Source organism: Canis lupus, chromosome 9, assembly GCF_003254725.2.
Source record: "Canis lupus dingo isolate Sandy chromosome 9, ASM325472v2, whole genome shotgun sequence".
NCBI lineage: Eukaryota > Metazoa > Chordata > Mammalia > Carnivora > Canidae > Canis > Canis lupus.
In genome coordinates this window covers 51,320,791-51,347,536 of record NC_064251.1, presented here as the reverse complement: position 1 = coordinate 51,347,536, position 26,746 = coordinate 51,320,791, and the positions used below count along the sequence as shown (strand labels likewise).

Genomic DNA, 26,746 nt, shown 5'->3' with positions numbered 1-26,746 from the left:
GTTATATATTAAAAACAAAAAAAAGGAGAAAAGTCTGATTTTCATTAGTTTTACTATAATGTGCCCAAGTGCGTTTTTTTCTGTATTCACTCTGCTTGAGATTTGTAGACTTTTTTTAAAAAAAGATTTTGTTTATTTATTCATGAGAGACAGAGAGGCAGAGACATAGAGAGAGAAGCAGGCTCCATACAGGGAGCTCAATGTAGGACTCGATCCCAGGACCCCGGGATCACACCCTGACCCCAAGGCAGACACTCAACCACTGAACCAGCCAGGCGTTCCTGTAGACTTTTTTAAAAATCTGCAGCTTGGGGATCCTTGGGTGGCTCAGCAGTTTAGCCCCTGCCTTCAGTCCAGGGCATGATCCTGGAGACTGGAGATCGAGTCCCACATCGGGCTCCCTGCATGGAGCCTGTTTCTCCCTCTCCCTGTGTCTCTCATGAATAAATAAAATCTTTAAAAAAATAAAAAATAAAATAAAATAAAATCTGCAGCTTGATATCTTTCATTGGTGTAGGACCTTTCTTCAAACAGTGAACCTGCTCTGTTTTCTGTTCTCTCCTCCTGGGGCTGTATTCACTTGGGTGTCAGGTCTTTCTATCACAGCACAAATGTAATTTACCTCGTTGTCCGTGTTTTCACCTGTTCCCGCATTTCCCATCTAGCTACTTTTCCCTGGCGCATCCTCCAGTTCACCGTCTTCTCTTCCGCTTTGTCTAATCTTTTGCTAAATTCTATTAGATTCTTAATTTCAAGCATATTTTCTATTTCTAGGATTTCTATTTGATTTCTGGTTGCAGTTCATTGGTACATTTTTATGCCTTTATCATCAGTTTTCTGAAACAAAGATGTTAGAGTTATTTACATTTCCATCCTGGATGACCTGCAGATTGGTGTCTGTTACCTGCATTTTGTCATGGGGTCCAACTGAATGACGAGCTTGTGTATAAAACACCATTGAGGCTGGGGATGATGTTCTTTTCCTCAGGGAGGATTTAATTTTTTTCGGGCTGGCAGGTAGATGGAGAGCAAGTCATGTGGAACTGCATCCGGCCTTGGGCCACAGCTACTCCAGCCTCTTGGCCTTTGCCAGGGCACCCCTTGGAGCAAGCCGGGCTTAGAACTCCAGGCTCTTGAAGGACCCCCCCCCCCCCATTTCCGGGAGCCCCTGCTGGCCTTTACCCCGGCACAGGTACAGACATGTGCACATGCACTCTCATGTAATCCTGCCATCTTTTGCAGATCGGCTGGTTTCCTTCAACATATGTAGAGGAGGAGGGCATCCAGTGACAGTGACAACGTGGACAGGACTCGTGGACTTTCTCGGGAGAGTCCAGCTCTGAAATCTGTCCCTAGCCTTGTGACGCAGAAGGGACGTGCCCGCCAACCTTCAATCTTCAACAGCCCATAGGGATGGGGAGGGTGTTCAAAATCCTAAATGCGAACCGGCCCACCGTCAGTCTGCCCTCAGTGGCCTGCCCTGGGTACGCTACTTGTACATAGAGGCGAGCTGGGCCAGCTGTGCCATGGCTGCCACCACCAGAGCGCTGAGGAGAGGCAGCACCCGTGGTGTTCTGAGCCAGGCTCTGGTGACAGCTGAGGCTAGAGCTCATCTTGCCCCGTCCCATTGAGACAGCATCCAGGAGCCTAGGTTGGAACAGCAGGTGCTGTCCTAGGGAAGGCTGGGACAGCAGAAGGGACCCTCCCCCAGCCCCTTCTGCTCAGCCCTACCGCTCAGCCTGCCGCCTTCCTGCTGCTCCCAGGGGGAAGCTTCGGGCCTAGAGAGTCGGAAGGGACCAGAGCCAGGCCGTTTGCTGCAGCCTCTCTCAGCCCCAGCTGTGCTCAGGTGTGGGAGAAGAGAGCATGGCAAAGGAGTCTGTGCAGGCCCCTTGGCCTCCTCATGGCCCTGTGCACTAGGGCTGTGCAGAGCCCACCCAGGGCAGGTCCCTCTGACAGGAGGGAGCCTTAGTGAACGATGAAGTTGCCCACCCTACCCCACAGTCATTGGTACTGTTCTTTGTCCTGAATCCCGGGAGTGTGTCTGTCCTGTCCTGCTGCCAGGTGGATACACCTTTTGTAAACCCTGATATGGGTGAGAAGAAAACAGAGTTTTCCCCTCGCTCAGTCCCTGCTGCTCACATTCCTCTCTGCGAGGAGTCCCCCAGCGACCCCCCCCCCACCAGCAGGTGGTTTCTGAGGGTCTCCCCAGCTTTGGCACAGGATGTTAGTTCTACCCCTCCGCAAGTCTTCCTCCTGCAGCCTGTGAACTGGGCCCATGGCCAGCTCAAAATAAGTGCTCTTGGGGGGTGGCCTCACCCCCTATACTCCCCCCTTCTGACTCCTCCTGGCCTTTGAGCTCTGGCTGCCTTGTCTGTACCCTTCTACTCTGCCTGGATGTTGCATGAGACCTAGTGATGCTGTCTCCCTGAGAGCTCCGTGCCAAAGCTCCTGGAGAAACCCGGGGTACATGTGTCCCCTGTCTGTCCCTTGGTCAGCTGCCCTGCCCTGTGCAGGAGGAGGGGACCAGGCAAGGCCAGGGGTGGGGAAGGCTAGCCCCCGCTAAGGTGGGTGCTGGTCACCACTCTGCACCGTGGGGTTCCTCTGAAGTCAGCCTTGTGGCCTCCAGGCTCAGCTCACATGCCCAGTGTCCTGGAAATGGGGAGGAGGCCAAGGAGGGGTCAGGGATAGTCAGTAGCAAGGGGAAGAGAAGAGAGAAGGCAGCCCGCAGAGGCTTGAGAAGTCAGGGTGAGCAGGATCCTGTGTGGGGGCAGAGGGGCAAAGGGGAGGAAAGCAAAGAGCTGGTCTTGGAGAGAGCAGTCCCGAGTCCCCATCATTAGGGGGCACCCAGCACTTTGCATACAATCCTCGGCTCGGCCAGCCCAGCCATGAGCCCGGGGTGGGGGGAGAACTAGCCAGCCCCTTTTGTGTTTACTTTCGTCAAAAAGGTTTTTGCTTTTGTTGTTTTATTTTTGGTTTGGCTTGTTTGTTTTTTTAAGGGAAGAAAATAGTTTGTAATTATTTCATCCAAAGCTCCCGTTATATATCTGTGAATAGTAAGGAAGATATTTTATATTAGCAAGAAAATGATGTATATTTGAGGTCATCGTGAAACAAGTCATCACGACAGAGAAGGATACTGAGGAAGCCAGAAGTCAGAACCCTGGTTTTTGTGAATGTTTTTGTTTTGTTTTTGTTTGTTTTTAAACATATGTTTGGTTTGGTTTGGTTTTACACTGCATGAGGCAGGAGGGGAGGTGGGCCAGGGGCAGGCTGGGCAGTGGGTGGCTTTGGCAGGAGTTGGGAGGCCTTCTGGAGGGGCTTTGGACCTGGGGCCTGAGATTAGCTGTGAACACTTAGGAGCCCGATGCATGCGGGTCAGGGATCTGGGGGTCCCACAGCTGGTGACGACCCCAAATGGAATACAAACTGTACATTTGCCAAGAGGTTTTTTTCAGACCATAGTTTCTATTGCAAATAAACCTAAGTTCTTTTCTGCAGGAGTGGCTGGCCTTTCATGCCAGGGAGCAGGGAGTGGCTGGATCCTGTGTCCAGCAGAAATCGCCCCACCCACACACTGTCAGCCCAGGATATGGTGGCTGGGGTCAGACACAGGCCTGCGGGGTGGTGAGGCAGCCATCAGAAGCATTGCCGCTGTCTTCCCATTTGGGTGGGAGTCAACCCTAGCCCCACCACTCAGGCATGTTCTTCAGCTCCTGAGCCTGTTTATTTACATAAAGGAGATAAAAAATGAGATTCTGGAGAGGGTCTGTGGCCTGTGATAGAGAAAATCAGACTAGGCAGGCAGAGACTGATTTTTTCCCTTACGCAGAAGCAGTCCAGACAAGGTAGACTGGGGGGCTTGGTGTCCCACCTTCCAACCCAGGTTCCTCCCCTCTTTAGCATGTGTCTCTATTCTCACTGCAGCCTCATGGTCAAGGGTGGCTGTTAGAGCTCCTGCCATCAAGGCTATGGGCAGAGGCAGAGGTTGGCACAGTGCTTCCCCTTCCCCTCCTTACCAATAGCTGAGGCAGGTGGCCACTCCTGGCTGTGGTGGAAGCTGGGGACTGCAGGACCTGTGCGGCACACGGGGCTGCACTTTTTCGCTGTTACTGTATCCATGGGGTGGGTGACCAGCCCCAGGATTCACATCCGGGTTGTGAGGATAGAGTGAGACTAGGAGCCTGGTGCACAGCTGGTGCTCAGCAAGGGTCATATTTTGTTGCAGACTAGGGAGGCGAGTCCAGATGTTTGAGGTGACACAGAGGGTGTTGAATCCCACCCAGGCCCCAGTCTCTGGGACCCAGAGCCCTAAAGTCTGGCTCACTCTGATGCCCCTGAGAACCAGATAGGAGACCTGCCTTTTCTGGAGCAGCTCCCTCTCTAAGCAAATTTCTCAGGCATGAGGCCCCGAGAGGCCCAGTTGTCACAACACCACCTCCCCCGAGAGCCAGCTCCAGTTTGAGTTCTCACACCATGTGGGGGATGGATAGACTTGGACGCTTGCTCAGCTGTCCCTGAGCCAGAGGTCCCTGGCTGTCCTGAGTGGAGCTGAGCAAGCCAGGGAGAGCCCCAGGCCAAGACAGACACAGAAGCCATGGTGGCTGGAGGGGAAGTGCGGATGGACATGGGGTTGCTGGGCGCTGGGGGAGCTTAAGGGGTATGGATGGGGTGGAGGCCAGGAGGGAAGAGGAGCCTGTCTGCTTGAGGTCACCCCAGAATGTGGAAGAACAGATTGGAGCCTCACACTCCTGGCCAGAGGACCTGCTGCCCATAGGGCTCTCAAGGCACCGAGGCATCATGCCCTTTAACTCTGACAAAGTGGTCTTCCCTGGGTGGGGCCACTGCAGAGGCCGTTACTTGGAGCTTTAGGAAAGTTTCCTGGACAAGAGATGGGAGCCACTTTCTGAGATAAGACGGATGCTTCTCTCCATTCCTGCACCACAGACATAGGAACACCATCTAAAACACAAGAGAATGCAAGGCTGGGCTTGGAACAGGGTGGCCTGTCCTGGGAAGGAGAGACACAAACCAGAGCAGATATGGGGAGCCAACACCAGGGTGGCCGCTAGGATCTCAGGCCCTTTGGGGCTGAGACCAGGGATTCTAACATTCAAGGCATTAGCTTCAGGATCTTGGGAGGCCAGGACCCAGAACTGGGTTCCTGTACAAAACTGAGTATGTTGAACACCCCTATCATGAAAAGGAAATAAACACATGTGGATTAAAACCAAAGTCACTGAATGGGACAGAGGTTTCAATTGGTTTGTTAACTTTCCAGAAATAAGAGAATGAAAAGGCATAATATATCCCAAGACAAATGAACACAAAATGGTTAAAACCCTGAACTTTAGAAAAAAATCACAGATGTAGTCAAATTAAAAGATAATGTTACACCAAATAGATTTTAAAGCAAAGCAAAAGGCATCACTAGAGTTTTAAAAGGCTTGTTATGTAATGATATGGTTCTCATTTATTTGGAAACATCACAGCTTTAAAATAGTCTGCTCTTCATCATATAACCTTAAAATAAAAGCAAAATTGACAGAACGAAAAGAATGAAACAAACTCACCATCCTAAATCGGAGATTTTAATACAATTTTCTCTCCCTGTAACTGGAGAGCAAACATGGAAACAAAAAAAGAGAAGGATAGAACAACGTAGTTAGCTGTTGCAGATGCAGAACGTTGTGGCCTCTTGCAGAGTTCACATCATCCCATGAAGAGCCACCTCATACCGGCCTGGAAAGATCTCCATGGATTTCAAATCTTATAGTTTAGCTTCTCTCACTCACCATGAAGAATAAGGTAAGAAATCAAGTGAAGGGTCAAGCCCAGGTGGCTCAGCGGTTTAGCGCTGCCTTCAGTCCAGGGCCTGATCCTGGAGTCCCGGGATCGAGTCTCATGTCGGGCTCCCTGCATGGAGCCTGCTTCTCCCTCTGCCTCTCTCTCTCTCTCTCTCTGTGTGTCTCTCATGAATAAATAAAATCTTTTAAAAAAATAAAAAATTTATATAAAAAAAAGTGAAGGGTCACCTGGGTGGCTCACTCAGCCTAGTGTCCAACTCTTTTTTTTTTTTTTTTCCTAGTGTCTAACTCTTGATCTCAGCCAGAGTCATGAGTTCAAGCCCCACCTTGGGCCCCACTCTAGGCATGGAGTCTACTTGAAAAAAAAAAAAAAAACAGTAAAAAATTCATAAGAAATTTACATATGTTTGCAAATTAAGAAATATACTTGTAAATAATAACCAAACAGAAAATTCAAGGAAATTGTAAACTATTTTTTTAAAGATTTTATTTATTCATGACAGACCCAGACAGAGAGAGGCAGAGACACAGGCAGAGGGAGAAGCAGGATCCGTGAAGGAAGCCCGATGTGGGACTTGATCCCGGGACTCTGGGATCACGCCCTTAGCCAAAGGCAGATGCTCAACCGCTGAGCTACCCAGGCGTCCCCAAAAATTCTAAACTATTTCAAATTTATTCTTAAAATTTAAAAGATAGAGATACTTCATAACACAATGTATAGTATACTACTGAAACTGAACATGAACCAAAATTGGTCACCTTGACAGCTTGTTTTACAAGAGCCCAAGGACAAGACGTAGGCTTTCCTTCTCTCAGGCTGAAACAAAGCATTGATTTCCTTGAACAAAAGTTCTGTGTCTCCGTTAAGCATGTTCAAATTATCTATTTAAAATGTAATTTTTCCAAGTAGAAAATTACAAATGTATTAAATGTGCGCAAATTACAGGGTTTTGAAATTGCAGCTCTTGTTCCGATGGCTCTGTCTCACCATGGCTTGTCCCCACGGTTGAGGGAGGGGGTGGCGATGGGGAGTTCCCATGATAAGATTTTACATGTGTGAGTTCAACAAGACTCCTGTTCTTCAGTCCTGGCTGCTGTGTTTATATTCCCTGATGATTTAGTTTTGATCCTTTACTTTCCCTAGAAAAGGAAAACTCACACGTGCACATAGGATCTGTGTGGGAGTTCTGCTCACCTGGATTCTTTCTGGATAAACATGTTACATCTTGACACTCAATGTGCTCTTAGGGCCATCATCACCCCCAGTTCTTTGCAGCCCCACACCAATGCCTTGATCTGTTAGGATTATGATCCGGCCATGAGTGATGAACAGACTATAAGACAAGAGATTCTTGTTCCTTGCTCACCTAACCGTCTGGGTAGTGACCCTGGCACACAATGCCAGGGACCCAGGTCTTTCTGGTTTTTTGTTTTGTTTTGTTTTTTTGTTTTTTTTCAGTACCTCCCCCACCCCTGGGTGTAGCCTCACAACTTCAGGGCTAAGGGTAGAGTTTAGGGGTTATTGGTTAGGGGTAGATTTAGGTTTAGGGTCAGGGTTAGGGTTAGGGTTTGTACTTGGCATCCTGTAGTTCAGAGACCTCTCCAGAGAATAAAACCTCAGACTTCTGCTTTTGGCCCCAGATGGGACTTCAGGTCCGGCCCGGAATCCACATTCCAGCCAATAGGAAGGAGAAGGGGCAGGGAAGGGACATGACCATCTCTTGAAGGACACCTGGAAGTTTCACCAACTCCCATTTGCCATAACTTGGTCATGTGGCCACACCTGGCTGCAAAGGAGGCTGGGAAATATAATTTTTCTTCTCTGATTACTGCAGGAGGACGAGAGACGGCGGGGGTGGGAGGGGAGGCAGGGAGGTGAATGGCCCTCTGCCCATGAAGACCAATGACCATGAGGGGTCTATGGGGCAAAGGCTGGTGGTCGGGCCCCCATGAGGCATGCTTTGGGGATGGATGGATAGTCTTGATTTGTGGGGAAAAGAACGCTGGGCTTTCTCAGACTCCACAGTCCAAACCTACTTGGAATAATCCTCCAATCACTCACATAAACGAGCTTTACCTGCGTCCTGTAGGCAGTAAAACCATGCACACTTGGGAGAGAACATTGGTTTTTGGGTTTGTTTGGGGGAACATAGTTTTTTTTTTTTTTTTTTTTTTTTAAGATTTTATTTAAGGGATCCCTGGGTGGCACAGCGGTTTAGCGCCTGCTTTTGGCCCAGGGCACGATCCTGGAGACCCGGGATCGAATCCCACGTCGGGCTCCCGGTGCATGGAGCCTGCTTCTCCCTCTGCCTATGTCTCTGCCTCTCTCTGTGTGTGTGTGTGACTATCATAAAACAAAAACAAACAAACAAAAAAAAGATTTTACTTAAAAAAATAAAGATTTTATTTATTCATGAGAGACACACAGAAAGAGAGGCAGAGACACAGGCAGAGGGAGAAGCAGGCCCCATGAAGGGAGCCCGATGCAGGACTTGATCCTGGGACTCCAGGACCACGCTCCGGGCTGAAGGCAGGTGCTAAACCGCTGAGCCACCCGGGGATCCCCAAGAACATAGGTTTTTACTCCAACTGCCCTGATGGCTCTTTGGTCTGACATATTTTGTTTCTTAGGAGGAGAAATCTCTTCTGACACTACCTGTAAACCCTAAACCCTAACCCACATGCTGTGTGGGGGCGTCATTTTTCCGCCCTGGTTAGTGAACTCTGCGGGCTCCGCAGAGAAGGGACACATGGTGCTCCTAGGGGCAGGGCAGGCCGCCGGCCCAGGTAAGCGCCTCTTGTCTGTAGGCTGGGCTCTGCTGTTGTCACCAGTTGTGGAAGGGTCACGGCTTGGTGTCACACTCCAAAATAGAAATGTGCTGGACACCCCTGAGACATCAGGTCCCAGAAATATTGAAAGCAGAGCCATGGGAAAAGATGCACCGAGCAGGTGCCAAAGAAGGCGGATAGAACATTATTGGTGTGGGACTTAGAGCACTTTGGGGCAGAAAGCATTCTTCGAGTAAAAACGGTTCCCCGCAGCTGCTCGGGCGGCTCGCAGGAGCCCCTCCTGTGTGCTGCTCTCCAACTCCACATTCAGTCTGACTCCTCGCTGGCAGCTTGAAACTGGCCCTGGTGGGAGTATTTACACCAAAGAAATCAGCCAACGCTCCCCACCTCAGGAGCTGATTGTTAAACATTTAGCAGCATCCCACTGGATAAAGAGGTTCGTTATTTCATGATAAAAAGGGACAATTAAATGCTAAGCTATAATAATCCCGGAGCTGCATAGACTTCACAGCATAGCCTTAAAATATATAAAATGAAAACTGACAGAATTATGGGGAGAAATGGACACATCCCACTAGGGGAGGGGTGTTCACGGCTCCCAGAAACTGAGACAAAGCCAGCAGCCATCAGGAAGGAAGCTCCCTGCCAGGGCCGTGTTCCGTGAGAACAGTGTGAGAGCCAGACCGAGCCCGGGCTGCTGGTCCTAGGGGGACCCACCTTCCAGCCTGCCTGTGGGTCCCCACTCCCCGCAGGTCCCTGTCCTGGGGCTGTGCCCTGGCTCTGGGGCCAGCTCTCCCAGGGTGTTGTACTCGTGTGGCCACCAGGGCGGTGATGTGGCCTGAGAGGGCTGACCACCTGGGGGTGACCAAGCCCCCCCACCCAAGGTGAGCTGCTGCCCTCACCTAAGCACCCAGAGGGCTTTCTGATCCCAGGGCCAAAGACAGCTCTGCCCAGGCCTCTCACTCTCCAAGGCGAGACCCACATTTCCCCAGCTGGGTTCTTGTTTTGGCGTGCTCTGCGCCCCCTCAATAGGAGAGAGGAAGCTGTCTTTACCTCGGGCAATGCCTGGGGTCCCGGCCAGGGGTTGAAAAGCAAAGCTCCCAGACATCAGCAAGGGAATGCGAAAGGACAATTTTGCAGGGTGGGGTCAGGGGCCAAGTGGTAAAACAGGCCCACCAATGGGCCTCTGGGTGGGTCCCCAGCAGCCTGTGTGTCCTAGCTTCTCACGGGGAGCTTGCAATTCTGGATTTTTATAGGAAATCTCCAGGGTAGCACCTAGGAAGATGTAAGCACAGCCTGAATCATGGGGGAAAGCAGGGGGGGTTGCTGGGGAGGCCTCCTGCCTCCACCCCCTACCCCCCGGACGGCCAGGGTGAGAACCTGGAGGGTTTGGCTGACCTATGCGGGGGTCTGGGTGGTGTTTGTGGGGTCTCGTGCCCGTGGCCACTGTGTCTCCATCCTCACCTCCCCACACCCTTGGCAGCAAGATCCTCCGAAGCTGCATTCTGTCTCCTTGCTGGACAGTCGTGGCCTGAAGCTGCACCCCCACCCCCGCCCCTGCCCCAGGTGATCTGTGAAGCAGTGGCTCCCATCGGGTCCTCAGGAACTCAGCGGAGGAAGCAGCCAGTTCCACCCCCACATTCACTCACAATTTGTGGGACAAGCCACAGGGTGAAGTGGGAGCCCCAGGGCCCTGCACAAAGCTGCCCATAGCCGCTGTGGGTGTCCCAGGGCTCGAGAGACATGTGGGCCTCCCATTCCTGGGGTTGCCTGCGTCCAGGTGGCTGCAGCCCTGAGCATGTGCCGAGGGGCCAGGGGGCCACCTGCCTCCGGAGAGGGACCACCACTTAGCCATGGATGAGGAAACACCCTGTCTCCATGAGAGCATGGGGGTCATTGATGTAGTGTATGTTAGGGTCTTTATTGGAAAAATAAAATCTTCAAAGTATAATTGCAGCCTCAAAGTTTTTCTGGAAACTTCCTCGATCGCTGAATTGCCCGGGTCTGGCAGCCCTGGGCTGTGTTCGGCCAGAGTCCGTGTCACTGATCATTTCTTCCCTCTGAGGGGACACGTGTGAAGTGCTCAGCTCACTGCTTGCCCCCCTGGAGGACCCCACCTCGCAGAGGCCCCTGGGGTCAGATGTCAGCAAGTGCTGTCACGTGGGTATTGACTGTCCCCTCCCTCTTTTGCAGGGCCTTGCATGGAGCTCTGTGGAGGATCCTCCTCCCTGGCCCACCCCCTGCTCCACCCTGGATGTCTGCCCAGTCAGAGGGCCGCCTGCAGACGCCTCCCTCTGTCCTGGAAGCCTGGCCAGCTGCGGGGGCGGAGGGCTGGCCAGGGCCTGTGGCGAGGGCGCGGGGGCGAGGAGGAGGCCGGCCCACCACAGCAGAGGTCCCAGGGCAGGGGGAGGGCTGCTGGGCTGGACGGCACCCCTCACCCCCAGGGGGGCAGCTGTGATTGCACTTTGCCCCCTGGTTTTCTTCAAAGTGCGCTAAAGATAGAAGATGATATGCACAGGATAACTTAGAAAACTTCCCTAAACCTGACACTGCGGGGGTTATAGTCCGTACCTCCCAGATGGAAACTGAGGCTTGGCCAGAGGAGACCAGGCCAAGCTGGTACAGCAGGTTGGCAGCAGAGCCTGCCTCAGCGTCCCTGGCTGGAGACTGGGCACCTCTGGAGTGGTGCCCTCCACACCCCCCTCCGCCCAGGGGAGACCAGGTGGTCCATCCCCCTCCCAGGCCTGTGCAGGGCCTGATGGATCACATACCCTACAACGCTGACCCACGGCCAGGCCCGGCCCCCAGCCACCGCCCCGGTCCAGAGTTCAGGGCAACTGTCCCGCTCACTGGCTGGGGACGATTTTGCACCAGCTGCTCGTCTTTGAGTGTGGGGCCAGGAGAGGTCTGGGCGGCCTTGGCCGCCACCCTGGGGCTGCAGCGACCACTGGGTCCGTCACCCCTGTGCCTCCTATCTAGGGCTCTGAGGGGCATGCAGCCGTGATCCTCCTTCATCCTCCCTGACCTGTCCACCCCATCGAGTGAGTGCAGCCTGGCCCCGGGCTGCTGGTCCGCCCCCCATCTGCTGAGGGCGCTGGGCCTATGTCCCGCACCAGGGAAGACTCACACTGCTGGGGCAGCCTCCCTTAGCGGAGTGAGTGACGGACGGTCTCTGTCCACGTGCTGGGGACAGGCCAGAGCCCAGGCCACTTCCTCAAAGATTCTGGAAGGAAGGGCAGCTTGCTCAGGAGCGCCAGCGTCGTGGCAGCTCACTCTCACGCTATATCTGTCTTCTTCCCAAACCCGGAGCCCTTCAAGGGCTCTTACTTGTCTCTGGGTCTTCTAGCCATGCTCTGCATACAGTAGGTGCTCAGGAAACGTAGAGGACAGACAAACTGGCAGCAAGACAGAGAGTTGGACAATTAAGAGTGAAATAAAGAACGAAAGTAGGAACATGATTATGTGGTCATCTGTACTAACTACCGTGTATCACTCCTACGGTTGGTTCGTCTGTCAGGAGCCAACATTACCAATCCTGCCTAACCACAGTTTACACTCTAGGGTCCTTGATCCCTGGGAGGAGGAGGTCCCCTTTTATGTTGACACCTAATCTGGTTCTTCTCACACTCTTCTCAGAGGTATGGTGCGGACTCTTCCTGGGTGTCCTCTGGGTGTCTCCTCTGGGCACCGACAGGATGCGGAGGCCCAGAGACAGGACGCCCGAGGCCCAGAGGCTTGTGGTCTGGCTCCCCCAACACTTGCTGTGTGGCCCGAGGCAAGCTGGTGCCCCTCTCTGAGTTCCAGTGGCCGACGGACGCTGGCACTCCTGCCCCAGGGAGCAGGGTGCCATGCAGTGGGCAAACCAGAGGTCGGGGACATCTCACAAAGCACGGCGGGGGGGAGCCAGGAGCTCTGCAGACTTTCCCGCCTGCCTCTGCGGGCAGTGAGCACCCCTTCCGTGGGAGTGAGCAACAGGCCGGTGCTTGCCAACGCCCTGGACCCCTTGCCAAGGAGCCCGCAGAATGCCACAGGGCCTGGCACAGCCCAATTGCTTACCCAGTGCTTTCTGCCCAGGGCCTGTGCGCCAGGCTCATTTCGGGGCCTGGGGAGCAGGGACAGGCACCGGCAGGCAGGGGTGCCCGGGGCCACCCGCAGCATGAGGGAGTGAGGCAACTGCCCCTCACCCTGTTCTCGGCCCTGCTCTGCTGCCCGCCTGGTTGCTACCGGCCGCGCCAAGCCAGAGGCGGTGGGCGGGCCATCCCGCCCCGGGGTGGGCGGCGACAGAGGGGCGGCGGGCGGCCGGGGCGGGCCCGGGCGGTGCGTCCCGGGCGGGCCCGGCTGAGAAGGAAGGAGGGGAGGCTACCCTGCAGCCCCTGGGCGGGGCACGGCAGCCTCCGGGGCCCAGGTCGGCGGGAGGTAGGCCCCGGGAGGAGCAGGGCCCGGGCCCGCCCCCGGGGCAGGCGGGGTTGCCCCAGGGCTTCTCTGGGCCTGGCTGCAGACCGCCTGGCGGGGTGGGCACGGCCGCGGTCCTGTGTGCGTGGCGGGGGCCTGGGCACCGCCCTCCCTGCTTCACCGGGCGAAGGCTGTGCCAGCGCTTTTGTCCGCCAACGTCCTTCACCCCTCAGCCCGTGAGGAGGGCCCCTCTGAATCCTCCTGCTGGATTCGCCGCTCAGGTGAAGTCGCTCAAGTCCCCAAGGGTCCCTCTGCCCCCAGGCCCTGGGCTGTCCTGCGCCCTCACCCCTGGGGACGCGGGCCCGGGGCTGACCCGCCCGCAGGGAGTTGGAGAGGCCCGGGAGCAAGTTAATGTTGAAGCAGCTGCTCTGGCGGGAGGGGCGCCTCCAGCGGGCCCCCCACTGCCCAGCGGGTCAGCCTGGAGCGCGGGAGGGGCAGGGGCGGCTTCGGGGCCAGTGGCTCTGGAGCGGGGACTGGAGGGAGGAAGGAGGCCGGGCCAGAGGCGGGGCAGGAGCTCGGGGCAGGAGCTCGGGGCAGGAGCTGGGGCAGCTCCGGGCCGGGGCAGGTGCTCAGCCTTGACCCTGCCCTGCAACCACGTGACCCCGACTCTCCGCTGGTAGGGCTCTGCTTTTGGGGGCTCCTGGAAGATTAGGGAACTTCGAGGAAGAAGGATAAGGACACAGACAGGCCCGGGGTGCACCACCCTGTGCCCAGGGCACCTCTGCGGACAGAAGGGCAGGCGGGCTGTCAGACTGTGGGGGTCAAAGGGTGGCGGAGGGACTGAGACTCCCGGTTGCCCCCACACCCTGCTCAGCAAAGCCTCACACATCACAGCTCTCTGGCCCTCCTCTGCCCCCACTCCCCTGGGAGGGGTCTCTTTGGGAGGTGGGCAACCCTGGGGGGCCTGGGCCTGGGCCCTCACCCCCACGGATGAGGGTGGCCCGGGTGGGCAGTGAATCAGGCGGGTCCCCACAGCCTCCCCTGCCCCAAACCAGGCCCCGGGAGAGGCTGCAGGCTTGGCCCGTGCATGGACCTGGCCTTGCTGCCCAGCGGGGCCACAGAGCAGTCCTGTGACCTCGGCCATCTTGGAGGGCCTCCCCATACCTTGGTCTCCTGCCCTGTAAAATGGGGACAATAGTCATATGGACTTGAGAGCATCTTTTGTTTGGCATGTGGGACGCTCCTGGAAACAGAGTCCGACTCTTTAGAGTAATTAGTTGATTAATATCAGTCCTGACTACAAATGCAGCTGGCCCGGCATCTGTGCAGCTTGGATTCACAACTAAATCCCTCTTACGTGTCCTGCTGACCCTGGAAGTGGGGCCCAGGAGGCCCCTCCGAGGTCATTTCCTCCCCAGGTTGGGCAGGACACACCCTCTGGGAGACACCTCTCTGGCACCTTCGCTTCTTAGGAGGTGGACTTCCTGTCACATTTTTGTAGTTACAAGACTTTTCTGGCTTGGGAGGGCTTCCTGAAGGAGGAGGGATTCCAGCTGAGCCCTGCAGGCCACTGGGGGACACGGAGGAGAAGGAGGTGGAGGGACAGGAGGGGTCACCCATGAACCCTGCTCCCCCTCTCCCACACTCCCATCCGTGTTGCCCTCTGGGGGCTGCCTCCTTCCTCGGTTCCTCCCCACCTGTCCCCCAGCACACTGCTGTGCCAGAGACTTCCCCAAACACAGATCTGTAGGGTGAGGCACTTGGGAAGACACCCTGGGGCGGTGACCTGAGCCCTGTGGGCTCTCAAGGCCCCTTCCCCCTCCAGCCCACCCCTCCCACTCTCGCGGTCATTCCTCTGGGTCCTGGGTCTCCCCGAGACCTGAGCTCCTCATCCTCAGCTCTCAGGACCCCTGCCCTCCCCGCTGTCCTCCCTCACTGGTGACCTTACTTCCCCAGGCCTCATCTCAGCCCCTCCTCTCCACCTCCTGCATCGCTGAAAGTGGCTCCCACTGTGGGAACCTGGTGCTGGGCTGGGGGAGCCAGAACGTACATTCCCAGGACAGGGGACAGGGTGAGGAGCCTCTGATTGCCCCGGTCCAGCTCGTGGTCATGCCCTCTCGATGACCTGCCCACCCCTGGGCAGGCAGGGACCTCTACCTCCCACCACGGCCACTGCGGGTCCAGCCGGAGCCGATGCATCCAGGGCCTCGTACTGAGTGCAGGCGCGATCGGCGATCGGGGCCCGGGGGAGCAGCGGTGGAGGAAGGAGGGCCTGGGGGCGTCCCCCGGGTCTCACCTGTGCAGTGCCCACTGGCTCCTCCGCGCCCCAGCCAGCCCCCACTCTCTCCCCAGCTCCCTGCGGTGCCGAGAACCGAGTCCCCATGGCCTGGCTGAGCAGAGCCCTGCGTGTGGCAGCCACATGCCCTCCCCCGGTCCTGGGGCCCCGCGCGCTGACCGGCAGGGCAGGCCCCACCACCGAGAAGAGCGTGCCGTACCAGCGGACCCTGAAGGAGGCCCAGGGCCCCTCGGCGGTGGCCCAGGGCCCAAGCCGGCCGCTGCCCAGCACAGCCAATGTGGTGGTCATCGGCGGGGGCAGCTTGGGCTGCCAGACCCTGTACCACCTGGCCAAGCTGGGCGTGAGCGGGGCAGTGCTGCTGGAGCGGGAGCGGCTGACCTCCGGGACCACCTGGCACACAGCGGGTAGGGGCGGGGCGGCGTGGGGGGGCCGGGAGGGACGGGACTCAGCCAGCGGTCAGTTCTGGGGTGACGACCAGAGGCCAGCTGGAGGTGGCTGAGCGGGAGGAGGAAGGACACGGGGCAAAGATGAGGGGTCATCTGAAGGTGGACAGATGAAAGGGACCCTCCTGTCCCCCGTGTCTCTGAAGAGCCGAAGTGGGGAGGATGGAGCAAGGCTGAGATGAGGGACAGCAGCCCCTCCCGAGATGGAGTCACTGGGGGGTGAGGGGCGTCTGCAGGCGGGTGTGGAGCATGGATGGGGAAGGAGCCATCGGGGTGATGCACAGCGGTGTTTTCTGTGGGCACCAGATGCCTCCATGACTCTCATCCTCCTAAGTAACTGGTGGGCATGTAATAAGCACCTACTGTGTACATGTCGCCAGCCTTCTGCCTCAACCCTGGGCCCTGGGTTAAGTTTACCAGTTTCGGGGGTTGGGGGGTAAACATTCCCACCTTGGCTAAAATTGTGCTACTGGCATGAGGTCAACGAACAAACGTGGAGTGGGGCAGAGGTTCGGACATCACACCCTGCACACCACTGCCTCTGCCTTCCCACTGTCCCATGTCAGCGGGGCCGGCAAGCCTCTGCCCTCACTGCCACACTGGCCTCGGCCCTGGCCACCCACTTCCCAGACTGCTCTGAAGGGAGCAGCAGCTTTGTGGGTGAATGGTCTGCATTTGGGCTTTGTGGGTCCTGGCTTGGGGTCCCCGCCCCATCATGCCCTGCTCTGTTGTCTTGGGTATGGGACTGTTTGGTGCCATTGAATTTCACTATAAAATAATCATGCTTATGCCTTGGGGCTGCCCTGTCACCCAGTGACGGGCTCAGGCCTGGGCTTGGTGCACAGTAAGTGCTCGATAAATGGGGGCCCCCCAATATTACCACAGTGTGAGCTGCCTGGGGCCAGGAGGCCTGTGCCCAAATCAGCTTTGACCCTGTGATTTCCTGCTCATCAACCTCTTGGAGTTCCCTGGGGGCTGCAGGGAAAGATCCAGGCCCTCTGCCTCATAGTCAGGAGCCCCAGCCTGCCAGGAGGGAGGAGGGGGCGGCACATGACCTTGCTAGGGGCTGATGCCGCCCTGGCCCTCCCTGGCCAGGCCTGCTGTGGCAGCTGAGGCCCAGCGATGTGGAGGTGGAGCTTCTGGCGCACACGAGGCGTGTGGTGAGCCGCGACCTGGAGGAGGAGACGGGGCTGCACACAGGCTGGATCCAGAATGGGGGCCTGTTCATAGCATCCAACCGGCAGCGTCTGGATGAGTACAAGAGGCTCATGTCGGTGGGTGTGCCCCTGCCAGAGGTGGGGGGTTCAAGGTGGCGTGTGTGCTCCCCATCCTGCGGGGGAAGTGGGGCAGCACGGCGGGGGGAAGAATCTCTGACCCATCTGGGTCACCATCAGCCTTAGATGCCCTTGCTGGTGGGCCACTTGGTGCAAGTGGCCATATCTCCCTGGGCCTCGGCCTTGTCACCTTTAAAATGGGACCATACTGGGAAGCTCCGTGTGCCGAGCCCTGGACACAGGAGAGGCCCAATGCATGGAGCTGTCACCGCCACTGTGCTCGGTGCTCACGGGAGACAGGATAAATATGAAATTGCAGCCCCCGCAGGAGGCAGGGCCCATGCCCTCCACCCTCCCCACCACTGACAGGCCTGGAGACTGGGAGAGAGGCTTATGCTGCAGAGGACCCTTGGATGGGCAGGTGCTGTTTCCTGACCCAGAGAGGCCAGACCTGGACCCCAAATCCAAGGACAGGGGTGCACGGGCTCCTCCAGCGATCTGTCCTTTATGGAGGGCTGACTGAATCTGTGCTCAGGGCCCAGCGAGCAGAACCAGCAGACTGGCCAGCAGGAGCTCACTGTCGCAGGGGTGCCGACAGGCTGGAGGCAGGGGCCGCCGGCTTCACCAGGACAGGTCTGGGTCTCTGGGCCTTGGAGCTGGCCCCCATACTGCCTGAGCTCCAAGCTCATTGGCCAGGACAGAGGGGGAGAGTGCGAGTCCTACAACCTTGGAGCCGGAGTCCCCAGCTGCCCAGAGGCTTCCGCCACGTTTCAGGCCCAGTTGTCAGACTGAGAATCTGACCAGCTGGGCTCCAGTCTAGCTGGGTGGAGCCTGTACTGGTCGTGATGTCCGGGGACACGTGATTGGCTGCCCTTGGGCCAATCGGATGTGACGCTGTGGCCTGTCCTGCAAAGTCAGGGCCTGGGACCCAGGAACAGGTTGGTCTCCTGGGAGCTGATCAGATTGGAGATGCTGATTCTCAAGCTCAAAACCCTGGGGCGGTTATTTGTATTTGTTTTTAGGAGAAGTCCTTATGCACCAGAGACTGGCCTGAGTTCTTTAGGGGCATCAACCCCATAGCCCATTATCACCCCCATTCCCCCAGGGGACTTGAAGCAGCTTGCTGCAAGTCACAGGGCTTGTGTCTTACCCCGGTGGAGAGGGTGGGACAGCCCCAAGCCTGCTCCTGCACACTGGGTCATACTCCTGACCCTAAGGCGGAGATGGCCCGAGGGACAGAGGTGACTGGGGCTCGGTGACCAGCTCAGGCTTCCTGGAGCTCACCCTTGGAGGCCCAGACTGGGAATAGAGTGGCCAGAGGAGGTCTGCTCCCTGAGGGCTGGGTCCCTTTGCTCTCGGTCCCTCTAGTTGGGCAAGGCGTATGGCGTGGAGTCCCATGTGCTGAGCCCCGCAGAGACCAAGGCACTGTACCCGCTGATGAACGTGGACGACCTGTATGGGACCCTGTACGTGCCGCACGACGGTACCATGGACCCCGCCGGCACCTGTACCACCCTCGCCAGGGCTGCTGCAGCTCGGGGAGCACAGGTACCGGTGGCTACCTGGCCCCGTGTCCCCTGCTCCCAGCCCCGAGGACGCAGAGGCTCTGGCCATGTGTGAAGAGTGTGTCCTCTCGTGATCTGTGTGTCTCACCTTGTATCCCAGATATACAAATAGTTGTAGAAAGCATTGGAAAGGCCAAATGAGCAAAAAAGAAGAAATGGAAATCACCCAGAGGGTCAAACGTTGATGTTTTAGTTTTACCCCTAAATATTTTTTTAAGGAAGATATACATATATATGCATAATGTGTTTAAAGATTTTATTGATTTATTTGAGAGACAGAGAGAGAAAGCAGGTACATGTGGGGGAGCGGCAGAGGGAGAAGCAGACCCCCGCTGAGCAGGGAGCCCCATGCAGGGCTCCATCCCCGGACCCCGGGATCATGACTGGAGCTGAAGGCAGACGCTTCACTGACTGAGCCCCCCAGGCGCCTGGGAAGATATATTTTTACACGAAGAACCAAGCCACACTGTTTTTTTAAAAGATTTATTTATTTATTTTATGATAGACATAGTGAGAGAGAGAAAGAGAGGCAGAGACACAGGAGGAGGGAGAATCAGGCTCCATGCACCGGGAGCTTGATGTGGGACTCGATCCCAGGACTCTAGGATCGTGCCCTGGGCCAAAGGCAGGCGCCAAACCGCTCAGCCACCCAGGGATCCCCCTCAAGCCACACTGTTATGTGGCCTTTTTACCAAAGATGACTGCTAACATCCGCTGGGGAAGTGAGCCTTGCTTTTTAAAAGTCGCTTTATGAGAACGACCCCGTCCGGGTCAAGGAGTGCATGGGGTTAGGTTCTGGCGCCGTGGTTACCCCACTTTCCTGGCAGTGTTGCAGGAGCAGGGGTCCCGGGTCCCGTGGGACCGGTGGTGGCCGGTGGTGGCAGGGGTGGTCAGCACCCTCACAGAGCCCCCTGCGGCTCTGGAAGCAGCCCCCTCTCTCCCAGGTCATCGAGAACTGCCCAGTGACCGGCATCCATGTGCGGACCGATGACTTTGGAGTGCGGCGGGTTGCGGCTGTGGAGACAGAGCACGGCTCCATCCAGACGCCCTGTGTGGTCAACTGTGCAGGTGGGCAGGGGTTGCAGCTCTCGGTGGCCACGCTGGCTCCTCCTCCAGCCTGGCCTGTCTCTGGGCGGGGGCCTGGGTGTGACGTGCAGGATGTGCTGGGGGGACAGCGGGTCGGCAGGGGCGCCCTCTGGCCACCTGGCTGCCAGCCCCGCCTGGAGCAGCAGAGCTGACCTGTCCCTGCTCTGCCCGCAGGGGTGTGGGCGAGCGCTGTGGGCCGGATGGCTGGAGTCAAGGTCCCGCTGGTGGCCATGCACCACGCCTACGTCGTCACCGAGCGCATCGAGGGGATCCAAGTAGGTACACAGACGGCCCCAGACCCCACACAGGCTATGGGAGGTGGGGGGACCGGGCTCTGAACCCCGGCCCTGCCAGGTAGTATGACCCTTATGGGTTCCCTCTCTACCCTGAGCCTCAGTCACCTCATCTGTGAAATGGGCATCATGACACTGGGTGTTTAGGATGGGGTGAGCGTTAAATGAAGTGACCCCATGGTGCTGACCCCTGACCTTTGGGGCACAGCTCCTCAGTGATACCCAAGCCTGTCCTGAGTGGTGCAATGCATCTGGTGCTTTGCCATGTTCTGTGTCCCCAGCTGCTGCTTCAGGGGACCCCCATGTGTTTGCACACTCCCAAATATAACGTGGGTGCCAGTGTTGGGGGGCTGATTCCAGACCTTCAGATCCTCCCCGGGGGTGTGGAGATGCCTCTGCCAAGGGAAATGGGGCCTGTGCACCCCTGCCCCCTCCCTTCTCCCCTTCTCATTTCTGCACCACCCTCCCGTGGTGCTGGCTGGTAGCTTCCTGTCACCTTGTCAGTGATCGCCCCTCCCTCCTTCTACACATTCATCTTTCCCTCCCTTCCTCATCAACCATCCACTTATTAACCCATGTACCCACCATTCCCGGTAACCCTCCTTCCTCTCGCTCACTGGCAAACACCGCTGTGTCCCAGACTCTGTCCTAGACACAAGAGGAAAGGACCTAGTTCTTGTCCGGATGGGGCTGGGGGGCAGGTTCCAACAGGTGAAGGAGCCGTGCCCAAGCAGGCTAATGGGGCTCTGCGGAGGCAGGCAGGGGGCTGCAGGGTCCCCAAGCCCAGGGAGCGCGGGAGCCTGGCAGCCTGGGACCTGCAGGCACTTCAGAAGGGCCCGAGGTGGTAGGGGTTAGACAGTGTGAGGTGGGACCCAGCAAAAGTGTCCTGGGAGCCGGTGGACAGCAGCAATGGGGGAGCTACGGTGAGTGCCAGGCTCCCCGCCCGCTCCTGCTCCTGTCCCTTGACACCTAGCTGCCCCTGTTCCTGGACGGGGTTCATGGAGCCAGGATAGGCCTCCCGAGCCCTGCTATGTGCCCCGTGCTCCCTGGTTCTGTGGGGCGACCTCCCGGGTGGCCGCCAGGGGTCGCCCTCAGGCCACAGTGGCCTCTGGAGGGCTGGGGACAGGCTGTGCCCTGGGGAGGGATCCTCCTCCGGTGGCCACAGGGCTGTGCTGCCCTAGGAACCCCCAGTTCTGAGGGTCTGGCCCAGTGCTGAGTCAGAGCTGAGCACCGGCCCTAGCAGTGGTCTGGCTCCCCCTCCGTCTGTGGGCCTGGGGTGTGTGTCCCACGATGCAGCGTGGCCGGTGCTCTCTGGTAGTCCGCATTCCCGCCACCTCTGCCTGCTTTTGTAGACATTGCTCTACTCCGGCGTGAGCGGTAGGAAAGCCCAGGCTCCGGGGCTGCGATCCAGCTCCTGTATTACCCAGCCAGGCAAGTCACAGTGCTGGGTGGGCCTCAGTTTCCTTTTTGGCAAAATGGACAAGAAGAGTATTGATTGCACGGGGCTGGGCTCAGGGAGGAGCCCGTGATGGAGGGGAAGGGCTGAGGGTGGCCCCAGAATGCCCCGGAGACGGAGGGAGACGCAGTGGGCACTGCAAGGCAGCTCAGTGTGCTGGACCCCAGAGCTGGAATGAAAGTCAGGGGTTTCCCCGGCCACCAGGTGTCCCCACTGTCCTGCTCTATGGAACTGCAGTTTTTGTTTTGTTTTTAGAGTAGTGACAATAGAGGTAATGCTATCATGATTTATATTTCTGAAGTGCTCGCTTTCTGAGAACTTCCTGCACGCTCCTTACAACAATCCCTCAGTGCAGACGTTCTTATTCCGGTTCTATGGAGGAGCTGGACAACTAGGAGACTGGGGTGGGACGGAGGGGCATCTGCCAAATTACCCCTTTTGGTCTCTCTGCGTGTCTTCAGAGGTGGGGCAGAGGAGTCACGTCCGATGTGCCCATCTCCAGGGTAAAGGTCCAAGAAGGCAGGTCCTCCAGTGCCAAAGAGCTACGGGGAATGCGGCCTCTCCCCACTCCTACCTAGTTTCTAAAATGATTTTGGTTTGTTTTTTGGTTAAATCAGTAGTCAGTGTTCACAATATATTGACAATGTAAATATTATTAAGTCTTGAGCAAATAGCATCCAACTTTTGTGTTTCCTGGAGTTGTTGTTTTCCAATGGCTCAGCTTTCTTTTTTATTTTTAAATTTTTAAAATTTATTTTATTTTATTTTATTTTTTTATGGCTCAGCTTTCTATGTAACTGTCAGTAATGACATCTATCTATCTATCTATCTATCTATCTATCTACCTTCAGCCCCCAAATCCCATGTCCATTATCTGTCACTTCCCATTTCTCATCCTACCCCCAACTTTTGATAATCACTGATTTCTGTCTCTATGGATTTTCCTATTCTGGACATTTAATAAAATGAAACCATACCATATATGGCCTTTTGTGTTTGACTTCTTTTTTTTTTTAAGATTTTATTTATTTATTCATAGAGATGCAGGGAGAGAGAGAGAGGCAGAGACACAAGCAGGCGCCATGCAGAGAGCCCGACGTGGGACTCGATCCAGGGTCTCCAGATCACGCCCCGGGCTACAGGCGGTGCCAAACCGCTGCACCACCAGGGCTGCCCTTGTGTTTGACTTCTTTCACTCAGTGTGACATTTTCAAAGTTTGTCCATGTGATATGTTATCAGAATTTCATTCTTTTTAATGGCTAAATAATATTCTATCATAGACCACATTTTATTTATCCAGTCATCTGGTGATGGACATTTGAGTTGTTACTACTTTTTTGCTGTTATGAATAATGCTGCTTTGAACATTCATGTACATATTTCTGAGTAGATGTGTTTTAATTTTTCTTGGGTAGCTATCTTGGAGTGGAATTGCTGAGTCATATAGTAACTCTATGTTTAACTGTTTGAGAAACCGTCAGACTATTTCTGCATGTGCACTCTTTTACACTCTTTTTACATTCCCACCCACAGCACGGAGGGTTCTGGCTTCTCCACATCCTCGCCACCACTTGTGATGCTCTCTCTTTGATCCTAACCATCCTGGTGGGTGTGAAGTGGAGAGTATCTCATTGGAGGTTTGAGCTGCATTTCCCTACAGGCTGATGATGTGGAGCATCTTCTCATGTGCTCATTGGCCATTTGTACATCTTCTTTGGAGAAATGTCTATTCAGACACCTTGCTCATTTTAATTTGGGCTCTTGGTCTTTTTATTGAGTCATGAGAGTTGTTGTTATATTTGGGTGCACGTCTCTTACCAGACTTCTGCGTGCACATATTTTCTCCCTTTTTCTGGCTTGTCTTTTCCCTCCCTTGATGGTAGTGTTGGCAGCACAAAAGGTCGAATTTTGGTGAAGTCCAACCTGTGGATTGTTTCTCTTGCTGCCTGTGCTGTGGGTGTTGTATTTCAGAAGTGCATTTCCTCACCTGAGGCCACAAAGACCTACTCCCATATTTTCTCCTAAGAATTATATAGGTTTAGCTCTTATTCCTAGGTCTGTGACCCACTGTGACTAAGGTTTGTGTATGGTGTGAAGAAACGGTCCAGCTTCCTTCCCTGAATGTGGCCATCCAGCTGCGTCGGCACTGCGTGTTGAAGAGCATCGCCCTTGCATGGCCTTCACATCCTTGTGGAAAATCAGTGGGCCATAACTGTGAGGGTTGATTTCTGGACCATCAACCTTATTTCAGTGATCTAGATGCATCTCCTGTGTGAGCGCTCCCCATCTTGATTACGTAGTTTTGTATCGAGTTTTGAGATCGGGAAGCATGAGTCTCCCAGCTTTGTCCTTTTTTTCCCCAAGATTGTTTTAAATATTCTGGGTCAGAAATTAAATTTTCCTATGAATTTTAGGCTCAGTTTGTCAATTTATGCCAAGAAGCCAACAGTGATTTTAATGAGGATTGTGTGGAATCTGGATCAATTCAGAAAGCGTTGTCATCTTAGCAATAGCCAAGTCTTCATTTTGTAAACGTGGGATGTCATTCCATTCACTTAGGTCTTCTGCAACTTCTTTCAAAAATGTTGCCAAATTCTTAGATTACTAGTTTTGCCCTTCTTTTGTTAAATTTATTTATAAGTATTTTAAAATTCTCTGAGGGACACCTGGGTGGCTCAGTGGTTGAGCGTCTGCCTTTGGCTCGGGGCATGATCCCAGAGTCCCAGGATTGAGTCCCATATCCAGTTTCCTACATGGAGCCTGCTTCTCCCTCTGCCTACGTTTCTCTCTCTCTCTCTCTCTCTCTCTCTCTCTCTCTCTGTGTGTGTCTTTCATAAACAAATAAATAAATAAAATCTTTAAAAAAAGAATTCTTTTTTATTTTTAATGTGGCTCAGTCAGTTAAGTTTCTGATTTTACAGCTCAGGTCATGAGTTTGGGGTCCTGGGGTCAGGCCCTGCATTGGGCTCCCTACTCAGCAAGGAGTCTGCTTCTCACTCTCCCTCTGCTTGTGTGCGGACTCTCTTTCTCTCCCAAATAAGTAAACAATATCTTTAAAAAAATTTTTTTGATGATGTAAGTGGAATTATTAATTTCCTTTTTGATTGTTCATCATTAGTGAAATGAAAAACAAGAGAATAGCTTTTGTCTGTTGTGCATTGACCTTGTATCCTGCCACCTTGTTGAACAATTCAGTTCATTGTAATAGTTTTTGAGTGCGTTCCTAGGATTTCCTATGTGCAAGATCATGTAATCTGCAAATAAAGATTGTTTTGCTCCTTATTTTCCAAACTTAATGCCTTTTATTACTTTTTCTTGCTTAGTTGCTTCCTTGGCTAGAACCTCCAGTACAATGCTGAGTAGAAGGGCTGAGAGTAGACATCCTTCCATTGGCCTAATTTTAGAGGAAAAGCTGAAAATAAGTATGTTTTAGCTGTGGGTGTTTCTTAGATACCCTTTGTCAGGAAGTTCCCTTCCATTTCTAGATTGTTGATGTTTTTGTCATGAAAGGTTTGGAAATGCTTTTCCCAACATCGATTGAAATTTTTGGTTTTCATCCTACTGTGTTGATATGGTTGGTGTTTTATGTAGACTTGTTTCAGGTGTCAAGCCAACCTTGCATTCCTTGGATAAATCCATTAGGACATGGTATTTAATCCTCTGATATGTTGCCGGATTCACTTTGCTAGTATTTTGTTGAGGATATTTGCATTCATATTCTAACTGTCACATTTTTCTCCCAAACATTTCAACGTATCTGTCCTGTCAACTACCTCTCAAGAGCATGTTCTGTCCAGCTCCGCACATCAGGGAAATCACATACAATCTATAAGTCCCATTCTTTTCCCCTGGAAGAACCCTCCTGCTCTTCTGATCTCCTCTGCTCCCAACTGATTGCCTTGTGGCCTCTACTCACCTGTGACCTTGGGACCTTCTTCACATCTTCACATCTCTTCTGTGAATTCTTGAATTCATGGCGTGTGCTCTGGTTGCTTATTGAGAAGGGGCATGTGGGGTATAAATATTCTCATGTTCATCTATATCTGAAATAATCTTCATTATTTCCTTACACTTGATTGATGGATTGATTGGGTCTAGAATTCTCCATCCAAAATTGTCTATCAGAATTTTGAACTCTTGGCTCCAGGTCCTTCGGCCTCCAGGGATGCTGTTCCATTATTTAGGACCCACTTGTTCATCTGGTGTTCTGATGTTTCACCCCAGTGTGGCCTCAGGGACAGCCTGCACCACAGCCTCCATTCACAGGGCATGGTGGGTACTTGTGGGTCCTTTATTTTTAATTAATTTTTTTAAAGATTTTATTTATTTGACAGAGGGAGAGAGAGAGAGAGAGAGAGAGAGAGAGAGAGAGCACAAGCAGGTGGAGTGGCAGAGGGAGAGTGAGGAGCAGTCTCCCCACTGAGCTGGGAGCCTAACGTGGGGCTTGATCTCTGGACCCTGAAATCATGACCTGAGCTGAAGGCAGATGCTTCACCAACTGAACCACCCAGGCGCCCCACTGATGGGCCCTTTAATATGGAGATTCATGGTATTTAATCTGAGAAATTGTCCTAGATGGTGCCTCTACTCCAGTTCCTCTCTTTGTCTTTCTGGACCTTTAGGGCTGACCTTGTGATTTCCTTAATTTTTCTTTCCTGATTTCAATTTCTTCATCTTTTTTAGGCATGTATATAGAAGATTGTCTTATCTGACCCTTCTGTTGCATTTTTCATTTTGATAAGCATCTCTCATTTTGAGACATGTTTCTTGACCTGGGATTCCTTTCCCATGGCACCTCGTTCTGTGGACCCAATCTTGTCCTAGCACTTTAGTTGCTGGTGTGTGGTGCAGGTTTTCAGGGGGAGCTTCCACAGGCCGACTGGAGGCTTAGAGAAGGAAGACAGGAGGGCATCTTGCCAGGGGTAAGGGTGAGCTGTTCTCTTTGGCAAGGGGCCCTAGTGTCAGCATCTGGAGCCTTCCACAGACCACTTTGTGTCTCCAAAGTGGAGTCCCCAGGCTGCTGTAGAGGGGGAACAGCGGCCCACTCCTCACTACCCCTGAGTCTGGAGCCTCTGGGGACCCACTTCTCCATACCTTGGAGCTGTCCCCAGGCCTGGCTCTGGGCTGTGCTGGGTGGGGGTGGAGGGGATCTGGGTCTTTTCTTTCTGTTCTCACGCATACTCTTTCTCTCACACTCACACAAGTGCACACTTACATTCATGCATACACATACACAAACTCTCACATTCACACATATGTGTGCATGCATGCGTGCACACACGCACACACACATACACCATGCACCCTGCCCATCAGGCCCCTGCAGAGGGAGCTGGGTTGCCACAA

The 26,746-nt window shown here is 54.5% G+C and overlaps 2 protein-coding genes across 11 annotated transcripts in view; both read left to right on the top strand.

Annotated features, from left to right (window-relative positions):
• The window catches only part of VAV2 (vav guanine nucleotide exchange factor 2), a 168,385-nt gene extending 156,333 nt beyond the window's left edge, over positions 1-12,052 (top strand). For 4 of the 8 annotated variants that reach the window (XM_049114365.1, XM_049114367.1, XM_049114366.1 and 1 more), the window contains one exon: positions 10,788-12,052. In XM_049114365.1, the coding sequence (XP_048970322.1) occupies positions 10,788-11,090 (303 nt within the window). In that variant the 3' untranslated portion in view covers positions 11,091-12,052. Of the gene's footprint in view, positions 1-1,242; positions 3,498-10,787 lie in introns of those variants that run through there. The other 4 variants (XM_025475682.3, XM_025475683.3, XM_025475685.3 and 1 more) reach the window with 1 other exon arrangement.
• An 899-nt stretch (positions 12,053-12,951) lies between these two features.
• Positions 12,952-26,746, top strand: part of SARDH (sarcosine dehydrogenase) — a 63,215-nt gene continuing 49,420 nt past the window's right edge. The window contains exons 1-7 of one of the 3 annotated variants that reach the window (XR_007413075.1): positions 12,952-13,267; positions 14,943-15,057; positions 15,339-15,686; positions 16,821-16,999; positions 18,368-18,547; positions 19,509-19,632; positions 19,825-19,925. Coding sequence is in view for 2 of the 3 variants with exons in the window: in XM_025475678.3 (XP_025331463.3) it covers positions 15,368-15,686; positions 16,821-16,999; positions 18,368-18,547; positions 19,509-19,632; positions 19,825-19,925 (903 nt within the window). In the remaining variant the exon portion in view is untranslated. The remainder of the gene's footprint in view (positions 13,268-14,942; positions 15,058-15,338; positions 15,687-16,820; positions 17,000-18,367; positions 18,548-19,508; positions 19,633-19,824; positions 19,926-26,746) is intronic. The other 2 variants (XM_025475678.3, XM_049114371.1) reach the window with 2 other exon arrangements.